The sequence below is a fragment of the Bos mutus genome, chromosome 10, assembly GCF_027580195.1.
Source record: "Bos mutus isolate GX-2022 chromosome 10, NWIPB_WYAK_1.1, whole genome shotgun sequence".
Taxonomy (NCBI): Eukaryota; Metazoa; Chordata; class Mammalia; order Artiodactyla; family Bovidae; genus Bos; species Bos mutus.
In genome coordinates, this window is record NC_091626.1 from 18,188,476 (window position 1) to 18,212,518 (window position 24,043).

Here is a 24,043-nt window from a genome sequence, read left to right on the forward strand (position 1 = left end):
CTTCACCATGTACCCGTTTCCCTGCCAATCCTAGCCCCCCAGCCCCCACCGCCACCCCGTCCCAGACTCTTCCAGGGAGTCAGAAGGAAGTTGCTGACCTGTCCCCTGGGGGAATAATTGTATTAGTGATAAGGTGGCCTCTGGCGGCTTCGTCAGCAGATTCAAGGCTTTGGGCTGAGTAATCCTTTGGTGTCTGCCCCAGCAGCTGGTGGTCACAGATCGGGGAGAAACCTCCCTCTCCCCCAGCCCTGCTGGACTGTCATCTTTTCCCCCAGCACAGTCACACCTCTGGCTGGGCCTGAGGGCCAGGGTGAAACAGGAGCTCAGCTGGGATCAAAATGACACGAAGAGCCGATATAATAAAATCAAAACAAACTGTAAGAACAAACAGGTCAAACACTGCCGGTACTGCCGGTGTCTTCTATTCATTTACTTTTTATTCTATACCCATTCTAGAATACCAAGAAAAGAAGGACAAGCTAAAAATAAGCTTCTGTCTATTAAGTGCCTTGTGATCCACATGCCCAGCTGACCTGATGCTCTGAAGCTGGCCCCTGGAGTCACCCATTGACTGAGGAGAAAAAGTGGACCTGGCATGAGGTCCAATATTAAGAACAATATCTGGCCCTGGAGGTGCCTCTAGAAAGAGAGGAGTCAGGGCAGACTGCCTGGAGGAGGTGAGCCCTGAATAGGCCTTGAAAGATGGGAGCGACTGGGCAGATAGAGCAGGGGGGCAGGACAACTCAGATGGAGAAGAGCAGAGAAGACTCGCTGGGGGAAAGAAGTCCCTCCTTCTCTGCTTCCCCACTCAACTCTCCCCCTGACAGCCCCTCCCCAAGGCCTTCAACTCCTTCCTTGAGGTCCTTCCCACACACTTGCTGGGAGGAAACTGAGGAACCCAGCCACGGAGCAGTCCTGGTGTCCACCTGCTCCCAGCATCTGCCTCCCTGCTGGGGCTTCAAGAAAAACCCCGTACCTGCCCAGACTGTCACTGTCTTTACTCTCAGCTGGGCCTCAGAGTCCCTGGCTGAGTCCCTTTCCTAAGCCAGCGGCTTCAGACCTCATGTCTCCAAGGCATTCCCCCTAAGCTCTGCTCTCACCCCAGCTCCCTTCCACCTGCCACCTCCCTCTCACTTTGGACTGTGCTAACCCCTGCTGTGTCACCTCCTCTAATGCCACCACAACCCCCCTTGGCTCTAGTCTCCCCAGTCTAGAGATGATGAGACCGAGACTGAGAGGCAGAATCCCTTGCCAAACTCACACAGCCAGGAAGATGTAAAACCAGGGTCTGAGAGGAGGTACGCTGACTGGGAGACTTCCTGAAGCCCTGGGTTCTCAGATTCCTTCCAGACGACCTCTCTCCAGGTCAAAGCCATCCCTCTACGTATGCCCTGCACCCCAGGCTTGCTCAGGGATTGAATATTTGATTTATACCCCATCTTCAGGTTCACCCTCTCCCCCTGCCTCTTTCTCCTCTCTATCTCTCATTATAAAAACACTCCTGAATTTGAAGATGGAGGAAGGACCATGAGCCAAGGAACACTGGTGGCCACAGTAAATAAAATAGGAATGCATTCTCCTCTGGGGCATCCGGGAGCGTCAAAGTCCTGCCAACATCTTCGTGTCTGACTCATTGCGACCCCATGGACTAAACAGGCCATGGAATTCTCCAGGCCAGAATACTGGAGTGGGCAGCCTTTCCTTTCTCCGGTAGATCTTCCCGACCCAGCAATCAAACCGGGATCGACTGCATTGCAGGCAGATTCTTTACCAACTGAGCTATTAGGGAAGACCTTCATTTTAGCCCAAGGAGACCCATTTCAGGCTTCTGACCTTCTAAAACTTACAGATATTTATCCTAAGCTCCTAGCGTGGTCATTTGTTACAGGAGCAATATGAATCTAATACAGATTTATGTTCCACCAGACATCGTCCCTCTGAGGTGAACTAAAGCCTTTCAATACAATCAGTGAGCAGTGAAGGTATTTTGTGTTGAACTCTTACCTTAAATAGAAGAATAATAAAATCAGTCAGTTTGAAGAGGTTGTACCCCATTAGCTGGTACAGGGAGTTTAACAGTGCCTAAATGTAAATATTGCTTTCACTTTGAGGCCCTGGAAGATTTAAGATAGGGAAAGTAAATCATTATAAAAATTAAGATCACACATTATAAAAGAAAAAAAAAAAGGAACTCCTATTCTCAAATATTTTTCTTTTGATATCTCCCTAGACAAGGGAAAAAGCCCTTTCCTCAGTGTGGCCCTTCCTACAAACCCCTTGGCCTGTCTCCTTCTCCTCTCAGCCCATCGCTGTTTCCAGTCCTCCCCAACACTACCAACCCTTCCCAGGATCTGCTGTCCCCTCCTTCAGAACAACTCTCGCCGTGGTGCCAGCTGGCCCCTGCTGCTAAAGCCCAGCAGAGTGACTGCTCAGAGTCTTCTTGGAGAGTACCATGGTGGAAAGTGGGAGTTTGGGGGTAAGGCACAAGTTTGAAACCCCTGTCTTCATCCCGTCTCCTCCATCACTCTGTAGCTGTGTGGCCAAAAGGGAATTGCTTAACCTCTCTGAGCCTCAGTTTCCTGATCTGTGAGTTGGGAACAATGATGGTAACTCCTTAATAGGGAAGCTGTGAGGCTTGGCAGCATTTGTGTGAGTACTCTTCTTAATGACGTCCTCTCCCTTATTACTGAGGATACAAATGACCTCCTAAGACACGTGACCTGGTAGACGCCCCCATCCTTGAATCGTCCCCTGCTCTTGCTCCCATGACCCACGCTGTCCCGATTTCCCCTCTTAGCTCCTTTGCCAGCGGATCCTCCTCAGCCCAGACTTCCAGGATTAGGGGCCCTCAGTTCAGCCTCAGGCACTTTCCTTCAGCATGGGATGCTCCAGGTGATCCCTCGATCCTGAGGTTTCAGGGACCGTATCTGTACAGACAAGCCAGGAATGGGTTGGTTGTGGTGTGTGGAGTTGGTCTCCACACCAGACCTCTGGGGGAATCCATAGGTGAAAGTCCGGGGCAGAGACTCAGGCAGGAGTCTGGTGTGAAGTGGCCGTGGAAGCTGTGACTGTGTGTGAGGTCACCCGAGGGGAGAGTGGGAAGGTCTGCTGGGGTACAGGAGATGCAGACGAGTTCAGAGGGACAGAAGATGGTAAAGCTGTGTTCCAGAAGAAGTGGAAGAGAGAGGAGCTTTGGGAAGATGGGACTGATCAGTCGGGTTCAAGGAGATGCCCTTGGCTTTGGGGTTCAGTGAAGAAGGAGACCTTTCGGAGGAGGGTCCTGAGGGACTCCCTGTCGGGGAGGGGTGGAGATGAGGACAGAGGCGGAGGAGCCCAGGTCAGGGGCCGCAGCCCAGTGGCCTCGATCTTCTGAGGCCCCAGAAAGCGGATTACCCTGCAAAGCCCCTCGAGCTGACTTTCCAAATCCCCAATAGTGCTTCCCTGTCACAGGGAGGGTTAACCCCACTTACATAAGGGCCCTGCACCACCCACTCTGTCCCCTTAACTCCGTGATCCTCCCAGAAGCTTCACACTGTCCCCCTCCCCCTCAGGCTCTAAGGCTAGGCCAACCCCTGCCCCAGATGCACCCAGAGATGAGCCCAGCTCTGCTGAGGATGCATGTCACACCCAGACCAACAGGGGGCTTTCTGCTCTGGCCTGGGCATGGGGGTGGAGTGGGGGCAGAGGAGCAGGAGAGGAAAGGCTATTTGCTGAGGACTGCTCTAGGATCTCAACAACCCTGAGAAGCAATAATAGTAACAGCCGCATCGTTTATTGCTGTTCTTGTTTAGTCTCTAAGTCTTGTGCGACTCTTCGAGACTGTGAGGACTACAGATCATTAGACTCCTCTGTCCGTGGGATTTCCCAGGCAAGAATACTGGAGTGGGTAGCCATTTCTTTCTCCAAGGGGATGTTCCCGACCCAGGGATTGCACCCTCATCTCCTGCATTGGCAGGATTCTTTACCACTAGGCCACCATGGAATCCCCCATCATTTATTATGCTCCTACTAAGAACTAGGCCCCAGAACACTTGGAGAATCATCTTATTAGCTTCCCCAGCTGCTCTACAAGGCAGATACTCTGGTCACCCCTTTTTCCAGGAGACTGAAGCTCAGACAGGTTAAATCATTGCTCAGGGAGGCATGGCTGGCTGTGAGAGAGCAGGGATTTGAACTTGGATCTGTCTTGGCTGTCTCCACCCTTGCCCCAGGGCTCATCCCCCACCTCAGAACCACCCCTGGGCTCGAGCTGGGAAGACTGAGTCTGGGGAAGCCAAGGGACCAGCTGACCTGGGACTGTGAAGGCAAGTCAGGGTAGGCAGGTGCAGGAGCTGTGTCCTCGCCCCCTCCAGTCTTGCAGGAGACCCTCCACATTGGGCCCAGCGCCCATGGCCTGCAGGCTGGCCTCAGACCCTACATCTAACCCATTTCCACCTGTGATAGGAGTTGCCTCTGTAGGGGCATCTGGGGGCTGCTAGCCCTCCAGGGGTGCCCAGACCCTTAAATCCTGAGCCCTAAGTAGTCTCTTATCAAGGGATTAGGTGAGAAGCACTGGGGCAGAAAGCTGGACTTACCCAGGACCAGCAGTGAGCACCCGTGTGTGGAGCCACACACACCTGTCCCCAGACCCACTTGTCCTGGCGTAGGTGGAGTCCACACCTCCCTTAACAATTCGAACAGTTCGGGAGCACAGAGCACGAGGAACTGGGCAGCCCGGGAGCTGGTGTGGGGGCAGCAGGAATGACCGGCTCCCAGGGGCACCTTGGTAATGCCGCAGGTGTGGCCGGTTGATCCCCTGTGGAGACAGTAAAGATTAAGAGGATCATAAGCTGCGTCCAGCACTGCCCTGGGAGAAATCTCCCCGAGCCAGAGCTGCTGCTGTGAGGGCAAGTTGGGGCAGCTCCTGAGTTTAGACAGAGGGGGCAGGAGGCAGGAGCACAGAGAGGAGAGGCAAGGGGGAGAGAGAGACAGCGGCAGAAGGAGAGATAGAAGAGAGACAGAGTTTCAGAGAGGGAGGCAGGGCTGGGTCCAGCTCAGAAATCCTGAGGCTTCCCTTAGGCAGGCACTGGCTGCCCTGGGACCTGCCAGGACAGGCCGACAGCACCCATGAGCTCCAACGTGGCTGCAGCGGTGCCGGCTGCCGTGTCCGCCTCCAGGAAGGAGTCTCCAGGCAGGTGGGGCCTGGGGGAGGAGCCGACAGGTATGGTTAATCTCGAGGCAGATGTAGACCCTTGGGGAGTGGAGTGTGGGTCACAGGTTTGCAGGGACCATGATAGGAGCCAGAGCAACTCAGGCCAAGCCCCCAGGGATATAGGCAAGTGTAAGAAAACCTGCCAGGAAACCCAGAATCCTAGAAACATGGGGGTCAGAGAGGATAGCTGATCAGATGGGAGAAGAAAGGAGAGAAGAGGGCCCTCAAAGGTCAGGAGCAGAGATCCCTAGTGGCAGTGTCCAGAAGGCTCTTGTGCATGATGGAGCCTGAGCCCACCTGCAGAGAGAGGGACGGGGAAGTGGAGCAGAGAGTGTCACTTGTTGAGAACTGGCCATGGAGAAGTGGGGAGGGGGTGTGACAAGGGACACGTTTTCCAGCTGGGAGAGACACGGGTGTGTCTGAATGTGGGTGGATAGGAACGTGAGGACGGTGAGGGAAGGAGGGTGGAGGGGTCCCTGAGGAGGTGGGAATGGCGTGTCACTGGCCCGGCGCAGCCCCCACCCAGCCCAGGCTTGCCCTTAGGCGTGGGCCCCTCGCTCCAGTGCCGCGTGTGTGGGGACAGCAGCAGCGGGAAGCACTATGGCATCTACGCCTGCAACGGCTGCAGCGGCTTCTTCAAGAGGAGCGTGAGGCGAAGGCTCATCTACAGGTGAGAGAGGGGGCCCCCCACCCCAGAGGAGTCCCTCCTCATCTAGAAGAGCCCCGCCGGCCACTGAGTGTTCTGGGAGGGAGGGAGTGGAGGATGCTCAGGGGAGAAGGGGCTGCAGCCAAAGTGTCTGAAACCCATGGCCCAGGGCCCAGGCAGGACCCTGACTCCCTGGGGCTCCCCTCCACCCGCAGGTGCCAGGTGGGGGCAGGGATGTGCCCGGTGGACAAGGCCCACCGCAACCAGTGCCAGGCCTGCCGGCTGAAGAAGTGCTTGCAGGCGGGCATGAACCAGGATGGTGAGTCAAGAACCCCATCCCGGAGAGGCATGGCAGAAGATATGGGGGTGCATGATCCGTGGGGTGTCCTGACCCTTCCCACCTCCCCAGCTGTGCAGAATGAGCGCCAGCCACGGAGCACCGCCCAGGTCCGAATGGACAGCGTGGAGTCAGAAACGGAGCCCCGGCTGCAGCCCCTGGCGACCCCGCCAGCCCTCGCAGGGCCCAGCTCTCGGGGGCCCACACCTGTCTCTGCAGCCAGAGCCCTGGGACCCCAGGCCCTCACGCCTCCGGGGCACCACCACTTCATGGCCAGCCTGATAACAGCCGAAACCTGCACTAAGCTGGAGCCCGAGGATGGTAAGTGGGCCGATGGCTGAGCTCCAGGTCCCACACCTAGGTCCCTGAAAAGCCACTTCTGCCTGCCTCGGAACAGGGGCTGAGGCACAACCTCTCTTCCGACAGCCGACGAGAATATCGATGTCACCAGCAATGATCCCGAGTTCTCCTCGTCCCCATACTCCTCCTCCTCTCCCTGTGCCCTGGACAGCATCCATGAGACGTCTGCTCGCCTGCTCTTCATGGCCGTCAAGTGGGCCAAGAACCTGCCAGTGTTCTCCAACCTGCCCTTCCGGGATCAGGTATACTCGTCAGGGGGGCTCACGAGTCAGCTGGGCTGGGGGCGCACACCTCCCTGTGCAGGTGATGATTGGAGGGGCACGCAGCTTGGGGATGGTAAAGGCTGGAGACACGCGTGTCTCAGAGTCAGCGATGGTCATGGGCACATATCTCTGGGATGTGGCAGTTGGGGTCATCACTTAGGGGACACTGATGGCCAGGTATGCATGGGGACCAGACATTAGAAGGCAGTGTCTATGCCCCTCTGGGTCTTCTTTCCTCCTAGACAAACCCTCCGGCCTTAGATAGAGATGCTCTGTCTTTGTGTCACAGGGTGGTCTGCACACTGTGAACAGCATCAGTGGGCAAATCTGGGCTCCCTTGGAACACAAATGCCCCCCTGACTTCTGGGTTTGAGTTTCAGCCCAGCCTCTTCATGCCTCTGGGCTTCTCATGAGCAAGGCGACCTGTCAGCATCCAGGAAGAGAGGCACGCTGAGCGCAGCAGTCCTTAGCCAGTGGTTTGGATGAAGCAGCTCAGAAGCGACTGAGTCTGCTGAGTATGGCCGACTTGGGATGCTGGTGGGGAGTGTCCCTGAGCTGCCCAGCTTTTCACGGCTCCAGGATTTGCCTGTGCTCCACCTCTACCTTTCGATGGAGCCCAGAGAATGTCTTAGAACTGAGGCATCTGGGCTGGATGGTGCCAAGACCCAGAGCTCCGAGCCCCTGGCTGATGTCAAGCAGAGGTCAGAATGTTCTGGGTACCTGGGACCAGCCCGTCCTCTCCTAAGACAGCTGAGAACGTGGCAGAGGTTCCAGGCTGGGCCAGAGGAGCTGTGATCAGCCATCACACTTGCCCTCACCCCCCTCTCTGGGCACAGGTGATCCTGCTGGAAGAGGCGTGGAGTGAACTCTTCCTCCTTGGAGCCATCCAGTGGTCTCTGCCTCTGGACAATTGCCCACTGCTGGCCCTGCCCGAGGCCTCTGCTGGCGGCAGCTCTCAGGGCCGACTGGTGCTGGCCAGTGCGGAGACTCGAATCCTGCAGGAAACCATCTCACGGTTCCGGGCACTGGCTGTGGACCCCACGGAGTTCGCCTGCATGAAGGCCCTGGTCCTCTTCAAACCAGGTCTTTGTCCAAGTCTTAGAGGAGAGTGGGCGGGGATGAAGGCAGGGAATTTTGGTGACTTCCTTCTGCCTCTCACTTTCCCTCCATCACCCATCATAGACCTGAATGTGTGTAGACTTCTTCCCTGCGAGCAGGAGGGGAGGGCTGCATGGCTCCTGGGCTGCTGGGCTCCCCACTCCTGAGGCCCTGGCTGATGGTGAGGCGGGTGGGGGGCCTGGGAGGGAAGCTCACAGCTGCTGCTTCTCTCCAGAAACACGCGGCCTGAAGGATCCTGAGCACGTGGAGGCCTTGCAGGACCAGTCTCAGGTGATGCTCAGCCAGCACAGCAAGGCCCATCACCCCAGCCAGCCTGTGAGGTGACCTGAGCACCTGCCTACCTGCCCATCTGTCCCTTCAGCTCTCTACCACTCTGCCCACCTTTTTGACACTGTCTTAGGGCTGCACTCATTAGATGGGACAGGGATCTCAGTGCAACCAGCACATGGCTGACACCTACTGTGTGCCAGGCAGAGCACCAGGCCCAGGAATAGGGACCAAAAAAAGCATAAAGCAAGCTCACTGCTTCTAGGGGATGCCCGGCCCAGTGGCCATGCTGAAGTTGAGGACCAGCCTAGCGGGTACTGAGGGCTGCATGCATATGAAGGAGACAGAGACCCACTGGGAGGCAGGGTGCAAAGCACTGCTGAGAGGGATTTGTGGAGGCACGGCTGGTGTTGAGGAAGGAGAGGGTATACAAGGAGAGAAACTATCATTTACAAAGGGAGCGTATTAAGTGTTAGTCACTCAGTCATGTCTGACTCTTTGTGACCCCATAGACTGTAGCCCACCAGGCTTCTCTCCATGACTGAAGTGGGTACCTAATCCCTTCTCCAGGATCTTCTTAACCCAGGGATCAAACCTTAGCCTCCTGCATTGCAGACAGACTCTTTACCATCTAAGCCACCAGGGAAGCCCACAAAGTGAGGGAGAGAAGCAAATATACATATATTCTTAGGTCAAGAGACCAGTTGGGAAGGCAAAACTGATTGCCGCCAGTGAGAAGGTAGGGGTCTAAACCAGAACGGCTCTCTGGAACCAGCCTGCTCAGGACTTTGAAGGGCAGCCAGAGGCCAAATCTGGTTTGGCAGGCAGAGAGGAGCCACTGCAGATCATTGAGCAGGAGAATGCTTTCCACAGAGCTGGCTTCACGCAGAGGCGTGGTGGTGAGTGCAGAGCCTCCAGCAGGGAGGAAGGCAGCCCTGCCATCATCCAGGGAGTCCTTGAAGGTCTGTTTGTGGGAATGGAAAGGCAGTGACAGATGCAGGAGCCTCCAGGTGTTGGGATGGCTCAGACCTGGTATTTGAGTGGATGAAGAATGAGATAGAGGAGCTCTTTGGCGAAAGAGGTAGATGACAGAAAAAGGAAAGTCGGGAGGAAGAGTTTTCAGGGAACATGACAAAATCTGGCATAAGCCACAGGCATGGACCCTAGCCCGGGGCCTGGCTGTGTATGGAGGACAATGGTTACTGGCTGAGACTGGGGCTGTGGGGATGGTGGGGCAAGAGACAGTGCTCTGGGGCTGTCCAGCTTGCCCCAGCACCAGCAGAAGCATGATGGGGGGTGTATGATGGCTCAGTGCCACCCACTTGGCTCTCACAAGAGAAACAAAGACCTTGGTACTGCAAAGCAATTTCAGTAGGTCATTGGGAGGTGGGGGAGGCTTCCCATAGACCTCCGTGGTAGAACGGAGGTTCTGAACCTGGAGCTGTCCCACTTGGATGTGGCCTCCTGACCGTGGGCAATGACCCCAGCTGTTAGATCTCCCACCCAAGGAAGGTCAGCATAATGCGCCCCCATCTGCCTCTCGGGACTTCACCATCTAGCTTCTCTGAGCTGGGAACCCTTGCCTTGGCAAATGGTTCTCATTTAAAAACTACAATGACTATTTTTATGGATGAGTATATCAAGCCATCTTATCATCCTAGGTGGCTTACAGAGAATTTATATCCTTTCTTTCTCCCCACACTACGTGGCTTGTGGGGATATTAGTTCCCTAACCATGGATCAAACCCAGGCCCCATGAGTGAAAGCACTGAGTCCTAATCACTGGACCACCAGGGAATTCCCAGGAATTTATTTTCTTATTCAATATATGTGGTATTAATGATCATGTAATTATAATGATTATATGATTATTAATAATATATTCACATACTATTAATGTAAGTAACTTCTTATTTTATAATCTTTACACATAATAAACAATATTTATTCACTATTTTCATCACACTCCTTAACTAAACACTGGAGGAAGGCCACAGTGGGTCCAGGGTAGGTGAATGGGGCCTTTCCTTGAAATTCCTCCTTACTTGCCCTGGGCACCTCTCATCTCTCCTTTCCATTCCCTCTGCCTCTCCTGGAATGGCGCTGTGCCCAGGACTCAGGCTCTGAAGCTGATAATCACACTGTTGGTGTCCTGTCTCCTGTCCAGGTTTGGGAAATTGCTCCTGCTCCTCCCGTCTTTGAGATTTATCAGTTCTGAACGTGTTGAGCTCCTCTTTTTCCGCAAGACCATAGGGAATACTCCGATGGAGAAGCTCCTTTGTGACATGTTCAAAAACTAGTGGAAGTAGAAATAAAATGAGTGCAACCACTCTGTGAAGCAATCTACTGAAGCTAAAAATCTGGGCTGCCCTTTGATTTGGCAGTTGCACTCATGGATATGTGTACCTGTCAGAAATGTCCACCAAAAGAATGTTTGAAGCAGCTTTTTTCATAACAGCCCCAAACTGTACAGTGACAGCAGGGTGGACTAATTAACTGTGGTCTATACGTATTCAGTCGTGTCTGACTGTTTGCGGCCTCATGAACTGTAGCCCACCAGGCTCATCTGTCCATGGAATTCTCCAGGCAAGAATACTGGAGTGGGTAGCCATCCCCTTCTCCAGGGGATCTTCCCAACCCAGGGATTGATCTCACATCTCCTGCATTGCAGGCAAATTCTTTACCATCTGTGCCACCAGGGAAATCTTATAAAACAGCAATAAAAAGGAATGAACCATCAATATTGTGTGACAACATGGATCTATTTCAGACACAAACAAAACCATCCAGGCACCAGTTCTGATTATATAAAGTTTAAGAACAGGCAAGACTAAGCAATGGTTGTAGAAGTTAGAATAGAGGTTACCTCTGGGTGGGGGGTGGGGTTGACTGGGAAGGGGCCCAAGGTATGCTAAAAATGTTCTTCATTTTGATCAGGGGGGTGGTTTTGCAAACTTATTCACTCATTAAAAATTAATTGCACCATGCGCTTAAGATTTGTGCACTTTATTGTTGGACCTAAAAAAAAAAAAGTGAAAAAACAAAAACAGGAAAATAAATGTGGCCAAGGTTCTCCCTTTGAGGACACTGATGGTGTGAGCACAGGGTTGAGTTCCATCTGGTTGCCACTCTGAGTCAGAGTCCAGGTGCCATGAATTCAAATCCAGTGAAAAATCTCCCAGAGGATTCAGCAACCCAGCTTCTCTCCAGATGGCATCCCAGTACCCCAAAGCTTCTCCCCATCGTTCTTCCCCATCCTTCATCACCTCCCTGAAAATAAAGGTGAGCACCATGCAACTCAACATAGCAGCCACAGGCACTCTTTGTGGAGGGGAATCTCCATCACTTTTTAATTCCTTATGGAAAGATGAAGTTCAGACAAACCTCTTCCTTTTCAAAGGCAGATCCAGAAGACCTAGGAAAAAGTACTTTTTAAAACGTTAATATGTATGAGGCACTAGATACACCAAGACAGTGAAATAAGCACTGAATGTGTATTGTTATTTAACTCTCAGATTAATCTGGCAGAGGGATCAACTATCCCCATTTATAAGTGAAAATTAAGAGAGGACCCAAAACTTGGTGTGACTCTACTTAACTCTGGCACTGCCTTCTCCCCATGCCCCTCTGCCCCTGGAACCAGCTGAACAATTCTGTTCATTTTCTATCTCCAAAGAAGAAATGTTTAAAGCCCAGAAGAAAAAAAGGCCTTGTGAGAAATCCTGGTGTTTCCTTGCCCTTTGGCCTGTGTATGCATTCTCCTCGTTTTTCAGAGATCTGTTGTCTTGATGCAGGAAGGGTGGTTCAGAACACTCTGCTCTGGAAATGATGGCTAGACTGGTGCCCAGAGAGGACACAGTAGGGCAAATACTGCCCAGCTTAATCCCTTCCCACTTAAGCACTACTCGAGACTCTTGAACTTCCAGAAGCATCTGACTTGCCTCAGTTATTTGGGTCATTTAATGTCAATAATGCCATGATACTAGCCAACTCCCTATCCAAAGTTTTATCCATAAGGTTTAAAGGCCCCACATATAGAAAGTCTGAGTAAAGGCATATTAGCAAGAAGCATGGGTGAAGTATGACCAAACAGGCCCAGAACATTATGCTGCAGTCTTGCTTTTGGGAATACAAAACTGCAAAGGCAGCCAGCTGAAGTTCACATGCTAGTATCTGGGATGTGTGAGCACACCAATTCTACACTGGGATAGAGACTGGGACCTCCAGGAAGAAGTCTTGGAGAATTAGAGGAGGTCAGTTGAGTTCAGTTCACTCACTCAGTCGTGTCCGACTCTTTGCAACCCCGTGGACTGCAGCACGCCAGGCTTCCCTGTCCATCACCAACTCCCGGGGCTTACTCAAACTCATATCCATCAAGTCGGTGATGCCTCCCAACCGTTTCATCCTCTGTCATCTCCTTCTCCTCCCACCTTCAATCTTTCCCAGCATCAGGGTCTTTTCTAATGAGTTAGTTCTTCACATCAGGTGACCAAAGTATTTGAGTTTCAGCTTCAGCATCAGCCCTGCTGATGAATATTCAGGACTGATTTCTTTTAGGATGGACTGATTGGATCTCCTTGCTGTCCAAGGGACTCTCAAGAGTCTTCTCCAATACCACAGTTCAAAAGCATCAATTCTTTGGTGCTCAGCTTTCTTTATAGTCCAACTCTCACATCCATACATGACTACTAGAAAAACCATGGCTTTGACTAGACGGACCTTTGTTGGCAAAGTAATGTCTCTGCTTTTTAATATGCCATCTAGGTTGGTCATAACTTTTCTTCCAAGGAGCAAGCAGCTTTTAATTTCATGACTGCAGTCACCATCTGCAGTGATTTTGGAGCCCCCCAAAATAAAGTCTGTCACTGTTTCCATTGTTACCCAATCTATTTGCCATAGAGTGGTAGAACCAGATGCCATGATCTTAGTTTTCATTTTTTTTCCAGGTGGGTATGTTTTATTATAATATTTTCAGATTACCAATTCATATATTCATTTTTTTTGTTTTTTGCCATACATTCACATGAATCAGCCATGTGTGTACATGTATTCCCCATCCTGACCCTCCCTCCCACCTACCTACCCATCCCATCCCTCAGAGTCATCCCAGTGCACCAGCCCTGAGCACCCTGCTCCATGCATTGAACCTGGACTGGCGATCTATTTCACATATGATAATATACATGTTTCAATGCTATTCTCTCAAATCATCCCACCCTCGTCTTCTGCCAGAGTCCAACAACCTGTTCTTTACATCTGCGTCTCTTTTGCTGTCTCACATATAGGGTCATCATTACTGTCTTTCTAAATTCCATATATATGCATTAATATTACTATATTGGTGTTTTTCTTTCTGACTTACTTTATTCTGTATAATAGGCTCCAGTTTCATCCACCTCATTAGAACGGATTCAAATGCAATCTTTTTAATAGCTGAGTAATATTCCATTGTGTATATGTACCACTGCTTTCTTATCCATTCATCTGCCGATGGACATCTAGGTTGCTTCCATGTCCTGGCTATTATAAACAGTGCTGCAAGGAACATTGGGGTACATGTGTTTCTCAATTCTGGTTTCCTCAGTGTGTATGCCCAGCAGTGGAATTGCTGGGTCATAAGGCAGTTCTATTTCCAGTTTTTTAAGGAATCTCCACACTGTTCTCCATAGTGACTATACTAGTTTGCATTCCCACCAACAGTGTAAGAGGGTTCCCTTTTCTCTGCACCCTCTTCAGCATTTATTCTTTGTAGACTTTTAGATAGCAGCCATTCTGACTGGCGTGACATGGTACCTCATTGTGGTTTTGATTTGCATTTCTCTGATAATGAGTGATGTTGAGCATCTTTTCATGTGTTTGTTAGCCATCTATATGTCTTCTTTGGAGAAATGTCTGTTTAGTTCTTTGGCTCATTTTTTTGATTGGGTCACTTATTTTTCTGGAATTGAGCTGCAGGAGTTGCTTGTATATTTTTGAGATTAATTCTTTGTCAGTTGCTTCATTTGCTATTATTTTCTCCCATTCTGAAGGGTGTCTTTTCACCTTGCTTATAGTTTCCTTCATTGTGCAAAAGCTTTTAAGTTTATAGGTCCCATTTGTTTACTTTTGCTTTTATTTCCATTACTCTGGGAGGTGGGTCATAGAGGATCCTGCTGTGATTTATATCAGAGAGTGTTTTGCCTATGTTTTCCTCTAGAAGTTTTATAGTTTCTGGTCTTACGTTTAGATCTTTAATCCATTTTGAGTTTATTTTTGTGTATAGTGTTAGAAAGTGTTCTAGTTTCCTTCTTTTACAAGTGGTTGACCAGTTTTCCCAGCACTACTTGTTAAAGAGATTGTCTTTAATCCATTGTATATTCTTGCCTCCTTTGTCAAAGATAAGGTGTCCATAGGTGTGTGGATTTATCTCTGGGCTTTCAATTTTGTTCCATTGATCTATGTTTCTGTCTTTGTGCCAGTACCAAACTCTCTTGATGACTGTTGCTTTATAGTATAGTCTGAAGTCAGGCAGGTTGATTCCTCCAGTTCCATTCTTCTTTCTCAAGATTGCTTTGGCTATTTGAGGTTTTTTGTAATTCCATACAAATTGCAAAATTATTTGTTCTAATTCTCTGAAAAATACCATTGGTAGCTTGATAGGGATTGCATTGAATCTATAGATTGCTTTGGGTAGTATACTCATTTTCACTATATTGATTCTTTCGATCCATGAACATGGTATATTTCTCCATCTATTTGTGTCATCTTTGATTTCTTTCACCAGTGTTTTATATATATAGGTCTTTTGTTTCTTTAGGTAGATTTATTCCTAAGTATTTTATTCTTTTTGTTGCAATGGTGAATGGAATTGTTTCCTTAATTTCTCTTTCTTTTTCTCATTGTTAGTGTATAGAAATGCAAGGGATTTCTCTGTGTTAATTTTATATCCTGCAACTTTACTGTATTCATTGATTAGCTCTAGTAATTTCCTGGTGGAGTCTTTAGGGTTTTCTATGTAGAGGATCATGTCATCTGCAAACAGTGTGAGTTTTACTTCTTCTTTTCCAATTTGGATTCCTTTTATTTCTTTTTCTGCTCTGATTGCTGTGGCCAAAACTTCTAAAACTATGTTGAACATTAGTGGTAAGAGTGGGCATCCTTGTCTTGTTCCTGACTTAGGGGAAATACTTTCAATTTTTCACCATTGAGGATAATGTTTGCTGTGGGTTTATCATATATGGCTTTTATTATGTTGAGGTATGTTCCTTCTATGCCTGCTTTCTGGAGGGTTTTTATCATAAATGGATGTGGAATTTTGTCAAAGGCTTTCTGTGCATCTATTGAGATAATCATATGGTTTTTATCTTCCAATTTGTTAATGAGGTGTATCACATTGATTGATTTGCAAATATTGAAGAATTCTTGCATCCCTGGGATAAAGCCCATTTGGTCATGATGTATGATCTTTTTACTATGTTGTTGGATTCTGTTTGATAGAATTTTGTTAAGGATTTTTGCATCTATGTTCATCAGTGATATTGGCCTGTAATTTCTTTTTTTGGTGGCATCTTTGTCTGGTTTGGTATTAGGGTGATGGTGGCCTCATAGAATGAGTTTGGAAGTTTACCTTCCTCTGCAATTTTCTGGGAGAGTTTGAGTAGGATAGGTGTTAGCTCTTCTCTAAATTTTTGGTAGAATTCAACTGTGAAGCCATCTAGTCCTGGGCTTTTGTTTGCTGGAAGATTTCTGATTACAGTTTCGATTTCTGTGCTTGTGATGGATCTGTTAAGATTTTCTATTTCTTCCTGGTTCAGTTTTGAAAAGTTATACTTTTCTAAGAATTTGTCCATTTCTTCCAAGTTGTCCATTTTATTGGCATATAGTTGCTGATAGTAGTCTCTTATGATCCTTTGTATTTCTGTGTTGTCTGTTGTGATTTCTCCATTTTCATTTCTAATTTTGTTGGTTTGATTATTCTCCCTTTGTTTTTTGATGAGTCTGGCTAATGGTTTGTCTATTTTATTTATCTTCTTGAAGAACCAACCAGCTTTTAGCTTTGTTGATTTTTGCTATGGTCTCTTTGTTTCTTTTGCATTTATTTCTGCTCTAATTTTTGTGATTTCTCTCCTTCTACTAACCCTGGGGTTCTTTATTTCTTCCTTTTCTAGTTGCTTTAGGTGTAGAGTTAGGTTATTTATTTGATTTCTCTCCTGTTTCTTGAGGTAGGTTTGTATTGCTATGAACCTTCCCCTTAGCACTACTTTTACTGAATCCCGTAGGTTTTGGGTTGTTGTGTTTTCATTTTCATTCGTTTCTATGCATATTTTGATTTCTTTTTTTCATTTCTTCTGTGATTTGTTGGTTATTCAGAAGTGTGTGGCTTAACCTCCATATGTTTGTATTTTTAATAGTTTTTTTTTTCCCCTGTAGTCGACATCTAATCTTACTGCACTGTGATCAGAAAAGATGCTTGAGATGGTTTCAATTTTTTCTGAATTTACCAAGGCTAGATTTATGGCCTAGGATGTGATCTATCCTGGAGAAGTTTCCATGTGCGCTTGAGAAAAAGGTGAAATTCATTGTTTCAGGGTGAAATGTCCTATAGATATCAATTAAGTCTAACTGGTCCATTGTATCATTTAAAGTTTGTGTTTCTTTGCTAATTTTCTGTTTAGTTGATCTATCCATAGGTGTAAGTGGGGTATTAAAGTCTCCCACTATTATTGTGTTACTGTTAATTTCCCCTTTCATACTTGTTAGCATTTGCCTTATATATTGTTGTGCTCCTATGTTGGCTGCATATATATTTCTAATTGTTATATCTTCTTCTTGGATTGATCCTTTGATCTTATGTAGTGTCCTTCTTTGTCCCTTTCCACAGTCTTTATTTCAAAGTCTATTTTATCTGATATGATTATTGCCACTCATGCTTTCTTTTGGTCTCCATTTGCATGAAATCTCTTTTCCCAGCCCTTCACTTTCAGTCTGTATGTGTCCCTAGGTTTGAGGTGGGTCTCTTGTAGACAGCATATATAGGGGTCATTTGTGTGTGTGTGTGTGTGTTTGTTTGTTTGTCTTTTTATCCATTCAGCCACAGTCTTTTGGTTGGGGCATTCAACCCATTTACATTTAAGGTAATTGTTGGTAAGTATGATCCCATTGCCATTTACTTTGTTGTTTTGGGTTCGAGTTTATAAATCTTTTCTCTTTCCTGTCTAGAGAAGATCCTTTAGCATTTGTTGAAGAGCTGATTTGGTGGTGCTGAATTCTCTGAGCTTTTGCTTGTCTGTAAAGCTTTTGATTTTTCCTTCATATTTGAATGAGATCCTTTCTGGGTACAATAATCTGGGTTGTAGGTTTTTCTCTTTCATCACTTTAAGTATGTCCTGCCATTCCCTTCTGGCTTGAAGAGTTTCTATTGAAAGATCAGCTGTTATCCTTATGGGGATCCCCTTGTGAGTTATTTGTTGTTTTTCCCTTGCTGCTTTTAATATTTGTTGTGTTTGATCTTCATTAATTTGATTAAAATGTGTCTTGGGGTGTTTCACCTTGGGTTTATCCTGTTTGTGACTCTCTGGGTTTCTTGGACTTGGGTGGCTATTTCTTTCCCCATTTTAGGGAAGTTTTCAACTATTATCTTCTCAAGTATTTTCTCATGGCCTTTTTGTATTCTTCTTCTGGGACTCCTATGATTCGAATGTTGGGGTGTTTAACTTTGTCCCAGAGGTCTCTGAGGTTGTCCTCATTTAATTCTTTTTTCTTTTTTCCTCTGTGCTTCATTTATTTTTCCATATTCTATCTTCCACCTCACTTATCCTATCTTCTGCCTCAGTTATTCTACTGTTGGTTCCCTCCAGGGTGCTTTTGATCTCAGTTATTGCATTATTCATTATTGACTTTTTTAATTTCTTTTTGCTCCTTGTTAAACTTTTCTTGCATCTTCTCAATCCTTGTCTCCAGACTATTTATCCGTAACTCCATTTTGTTTTCAAGATTTTGGATCATTTTTACTATCATTATTCTGAATTCTTTTTCAGGTAGACTCCCTATTCCCTCCTCTTTGGTTTGGTTTGGTGGGCTTTTATCCTGTTCCTTTACCTGCTGAATATTTCTCTGCCTTTTCATCTTGTTTAGGTTGCTGTGTTTGGGGTGGCCTTTCTGTATGCTGGAAGTTTGTGGTTCCTCTTTATTGTGGAGGTTCCTCCCTGTGGGTGGAGTTGGATGATTGGCTTGTCAAGGTTTCCTGGTTAGGGAAGCTTGCATCGGTGTTCTGGTGGGTGGAGCTGGATCTCCTTTCTGGAGTGCAATGAAATGTCTGCAGTGAATTTTGAAGGGGTCTATGGGTTTGGTGTGACTTTTGGCCACCTGTATTTTTGTGCTCAGGGTTATGTTCCTGCATTGTTGGAGAATTAGCTTGGTATGTCTTGCTCTGGAACTTGTTGGCTCTTGGGTGGAGCTTGGTTTCAGTGTAGGTACAGAGGCTTTTGGATTAGCTCTTGTCTATTAATGTTCCCTGGAGTCAGTTTTCTGCTGTTCTCAAGTTTTGGATTTAAGCCTCCTGCCTCTGGCTTCCAGTCTTATTCTTACAGTAGCCTCAAGACTTCTCCATCCATACAACACTGATGATAAAACATCTAGGTTAATGGTGAAAAGATTCTCCACAGTGGGAGACACCCAGAGAGGTTCACAGAGTTACATGGAGAAGAGAAGAGGGAGGAGAGAGATAGAGGTGACCAGGAGGAGAAGAGGGGGAATCAAAAGGGGAGAGTAATCAATTCCCTATTTGCTCTCCACAGTCTAGAACACTCAGAGAGGTTCACAGAGTTCCATAGAGAAGAGAAGAGGGAGGAAGGAGACAGAGGTGACCAGGAGGAGAGGAGGGGGAGTCAAAAGGAAAGAGACCAATCTAGCCTGTGATCAGTTCCCTAAGTGTTCTCCACAGCCCAGAATACACAAAGAGATTCACAGAGTTAAGTACAGAAGAGAAGGGGGAGGGACGAGATAGAGGTGACCTGGGGGAGAAAAAGGAGAGTCAAAAGGGGAAGAGAGCAATCAAGCCAGTAATCACACTCCTAAGTAAAAATGGGTACTAAAGATTGGATTCTTAAAGGTACAGAATCGATAACAAATACCAAAAAGCAAAGATTAAAAATCTAGAATAGAGGTTGCTGCTGCTGCTAAGTCGCTTCAGTCGTTTCTGACTCTGTGTGACCCCATAGACGGCAGCCCACCAGGCTCCCCCATCCCTGGGATTCTCCAGGCAAGAATACTGGAGTGGGTTGCCATAGGCTCTCAAAAATACAATATTAAAAAAATTGCAAAAGTTATTTACAAAATATGAAGTTTGCTTTAAAAATAGGGTCTTTTTTTTGCAAGGTAATAGTAGATTTTAAAAGTGAAAATTAAAGAGGTAATAAAAAACTTAAAATTTTTTAATTACAAAATGATAATAGTAAAATATATCTAGGAATTTATCTGGAGCTGTTGAGGGCAGTGTGGGGTCAGCTCAGTTTCACATAGTTCCTTGATCCAGCTTATACTTCTCAAGGTCTATAGGTCTATATACTATAGGTCCCTTTCAATGTAGCCAATGCTAACTACAGGGTTTTAATCTGTTGCACCTGTCACTTCCAAAGCGGTTCCCTCTTGTTTATTTTGGCTTCCTCTGTTTGCAAGTCTCTTCAGTATCTAACTTCCACCCTGACACAAGGCAGCGAAGGTGGTCATTTATTTAGGCTCACTTGTTCAATTGTGCTGTGGGGAGGGAGGAACATTGCCAACAAATATCACTGGCATGTGTGGGGAGCACTCAGTGTCTGAGCCACACTGGGTTTGCCCCCACTCAAGGCATGTGTTCTTTCCTGGTCTACACTGCTCAGGCTTCCAGGTTGCTCTGCAGGGGAACTGTCTAAGGTGGGCCCTGGGTTGCATGCACTTTCCACGTCTAAGCCGCTCAGGTTCGGGTTCCCAGGTACTCCACAAAGGCACAGACTCGGTTGGGCCTATGCCTTGTGCCCTTCCTGAGCTTCCCAGCAGCTCAGGCGACCAGATGCTTGGCGAGTGCACACTCCCCAGGTGGGCGGTGCATCTTATCACCTCCCCTGTCCCAGCCACTTGGTTTCCTGGGTGTGCAGCAGGAGCCTGTCTCAGGTGTGCTGTGTGTCTCCTCTGGGGAGCTGATCTCTGGTTGCAACCCTCCTGGTGGATGGCAACTGTCCCAGGAAGGATCCCAGGAAGACTTGGTTAGCAACTGGGAGCCTGCTTGCAGTTTGGTAGAGGATGCTGTCTCTGGGGCCGAGTTTGCCCCTTGCCTTTGGCTCTGGCTGTCACCTGCCTGCCTCCCTGCCTCCAGTGAGGGATGGGCCAGTCCGCTGTCAGCTAGCTCTCCTCTGGTATTGGCTCAGTCCTTTGTTCTGTGAGTGGCCGGCAGTGGCTTAGATTAGAGCTTTTAATGGCAAAGTTCTCTCTTTTTTCTCTCTATCCCATGGTTTGGGTTGCTGTCTCACGTTAGCTCCCTCAGATTGCCCTCAGGGCATTCAGGCCTGGTGCTTACCCTAAGCAATGCAGTCCACACTTCCCTGTTCAGCCCTGGCTTGCTGGTGGTGGACATGAGCATTTGGGCTACTTCTCCACTGGGAGCTGCAGTTAGGCGTGTAATCTGTGGGCTTTATTTGTTTTTTCCTCCCAGTTATGTTGCCCTCTGAGATTCCAAAACTCCCCACAGACCCACCTGGTAAGAGGGTTTCCTGGTGTTTGGAAACTTCTCTTTTATGACTCCCTCCCCAGGATGGGTCTCCATTTCTAACTCTTTTGTCTCTCTTTTTATCTTTTATATTTTGTCCTACCTCCTTTCTAAGACAATGGGCTGCCTTTCTGGGTGCCTGATGTCCTCTGCCAGCGTTTAGAAGTTGTTTTGTGGTATTTGCTCAGCGTTCAAATGATCTTTCAATGAATTTGTGGGGGAGAAAGTGGTCTCCCTGTCCTATTCCTCCGCCATCTTAGGACTGCCCCCAATCTTAGTTTTCTGAATGTTGAGTTTTAAGCCACCTTTTTCACTCTCCTCTTTCACTTTCATCAAGAGGCTCTTTGGTTCTTCTTTGCTTTCTGCCATAACTGTGGTGTTGTACATAAACTTAGTTATCTGCAGCCAACCCAGCATCCACCCCCTCACCCTGCCCCATGGCCCTTCTTAAGGTCTTGTCTTCATCACAGAGATGCCAGTAAGTACATTTTTCAGGATCCCCTTCCCCTATGGTTTGCTAGTAGAAGACAGGCACTCACGTGAGATGTGTAAAGTAAATGAGAAGCCATTAATCTCTGGACACAGTCACAGCCAAATGTGTGGGAAGACAATTTCATAGCAACCTTCTTTAGAGTTGCAGGAGCTTCTAGGCAAACTCCTGAGAACTTTTGGTTCAGATCTGCTGGTTTTCTTGACCTTCAGTGGGGGCTTTCTCTGACCTGCTTCCCCACTTCTTCCAATGTTTACATTAAGCACCTAATTCCTATCTCAAGTCCTTCGCATCTGAAATACACTGAGTGGCTTCTGTAATCCTAATACAATACAGCTCCCAGTTGATCCTAGGATTTACTCAACCTTTTGCTGTAAATTGGCCCTGCTGAAACTCAGATGGGTAATAGCTCTACCCTAACGGATTTAGGGCCAGTGCTAGGGGAGGGGGTACTATGAAAACTCTTTTCTGCCCTCGGTGCCAGAAACGTCTTCGGTTATGAAGCACACAGAGATAGACTCTGTGGGCCTATCTGGGCCTTTCTTTTCAACTGCAGTTTTCAGATTTGTGAGACACTCTGCTGCTGCTGCTGCTGCTAAGTCGCTTCAGTCGTGTCTGACTCTGTGTGACCCCATAGACAGCAGCCCACCAGGCTCCCCTGTCCCTCGGATTCTCCAGGCACAAATACTGGAGTGGGTTGCCATTTCCTTCTTCAATGTATGAAAGTGAAAAGTGAAGGTGAAGTTGCTCAGTCGTGTCCGACTCTTCACGACCCCATGGACTGCAGCCAACCATGCTCCTCTGTCGATGGGATTTTCCATGCAAGAGTACAGGAGTGGGTTGCCATTGCCGTCTCTGGTGAAACACTCTACCTCTACCCTTAAGGGAGTATTTAGATGTAGGGAGAGCAGAGAAAGACTCACAAGTTGCCAAGAAGCAACCATTCAGATTAATAAAACCTTAAGTGGGACCCAGGTATTGTGGTTGACTAGTCTCCATCTGGTGGACACCACTGGTTTTCCTCACTAGGATGCAAGCTCCATAGGGAGCAAGGGCTTTGGTCACCAGTGTACCCCAACCAACTAGAGTGCTCAGTCAACACTTGTCAAATGAGGGATAAATGGCCCCACAGAACAGGGAAGTGACATGCCTGTTAGAGTCTGAGATGTCTCACAAGATCCAATAGATATTATAGGTGTCTCATCAATGTTCATGGTTATGTCCCTGGCTCTAAGATGCTGTACTGTTATCCAATTTAGGAGAAAGAACATTTTAACAAGCAAAAGCTCTGATCTGTGTCTCCTTATAACTTTCTGCTCTTTCTTCATAATCAGAAAGGTTTGTTATAGATTTAGTTATCACATGGGGAACTTTCAAAAAAGTTCCTAGGCATTACTAGGTTTTATTTAGCCAATTGCTGCCGCTGCTGCTAAGTCACTTCAGTCGTGTCCAACTCTGTGCGACCCTGTAGACGGCAGCCCACCAGGCTCCTCCGTCCCTGGGATTCTCCAGGCAAGAACACTGGAGTGGGTTGCCATTTCCTTCTCCAATGCATGAAAGTGAAAGTGAAGTCGCTCAGTCATATCAGACTCTTAGCGACCCCATGGACTGCAGCCTACCAGGCTCCTCCGTCCATGGGATTTTCCAGGCAAGAGTAGTGCAGTGGGTTGCCATTGCCTTCTCCAATTTAGCCAATTGAGGAAACCTTAAACAATCCACTCTTCTTATTATGTTGTCATGTAGACAATGCAAACTGTAGATGTAAACAATGTAAAAAATGGAAAGGATGATCTCAGAATTTTAAAATGGAATAAATTTCACATTAGGGAAAAACTGACCACAATTTTTTTTTTTCTAATTCCACTTTAGATTTGGTTTGGTATTTGAGAACCCCTGATCACATTCAACTCTCTCATCCAAAATGTAAGCGTGGGCACCTTTTGTTAGGTGCTGAGGATCTAAGTCAGGAAGATAGGTTCCTTTCTTGCCTTGGGAAGCTAATGTCAGTTTTTTGATGTCACAAACACTGGGAGCTGTTGAGAACACAAGACATCTAAGCCAGTTCAACGGGGAAGAGGAAATTTCCAAGTAGAAATGCCTTTTACACTATGACCTCAGAGTCAGTAGGAGTTACCCAGAGAAAACCTGGGGGAGGGAACACATTCCAGACTGAAGGCAAATGACCTTGCCAAAGTCATGCAAGTGCAGGGGCAGAACAAAAAAAGGACACACCAGGGCCCTCTACTAGCAGCTATGCCTTTTTGGTGAGGATCTTCAATGTAATTTATTTTCTTCCCAGCTTAGCATCCCTTATGGAAAACTCACAGCTTGAAATCTCACCTTCACTTGAGCTATATTAAGTTCCCAATAATTACCATCTCTGTACTTTATCAATTTGGGGCTCAGCCCTTTGCTTAAAAAAAAAAAGAGCACTTTATCAAAAATCATTGCTGTTCCTTGGGTTCAGGCTGGCCTGAGTTGGGGTGGGAGCCAAGATGGTCAGAAAACAAACCACACATATTGCTGCTTCTGGAAGCTTTGTTCTTTAATGAGCCATGGCGTGATCTGTCCATTAAACTGCTCTTGTGTAGCCATACAGTGCATATTTTGGGTGGCACAAACTGCACTTTATACAACTGATGGCCCCAG

The 24,043-nt window shown here is 47.6% G+C and overlaps 1 protein-coding gene across 1 annotated transcript; it reads left to right on the forward strand.

Annotated features, from left to right (window-relative positions):
- The first annotated feature begins 5,091 nt into the window (after positions 1 to 5,091).
- On the forward strand, positions 5,092 to 10,810 carry NR2E3 (nuclear receptor subfamily 2 group E member 3). The gene is made up of 8 exons (XM_005905589.3): positions 5,092 to 5,200; positions 5,735 to 5,861; positions 6,053 to 6,156; positions 6,247 to 6,495; positions 6,601 to 6,776; positions 7,634 to 7,880; positions 8,131 to 8,236; positions 10,351 to 10,810. The coding sequence occupies exons 1-8, from the start codon at positions 5,107 to 5,109 to the stop codon at positions 10,481 to 10,483; spliced, it is 1,236 nt and encodes a 411-aa protein (XP_005905651.2). The 5' UTR covers positions 5,092 to 5,106; the 3' UTR covers positions 10,484 to 10,810.
- Positions 10,811 to 24,043: the final 13,233 nt, after the last annotated feature.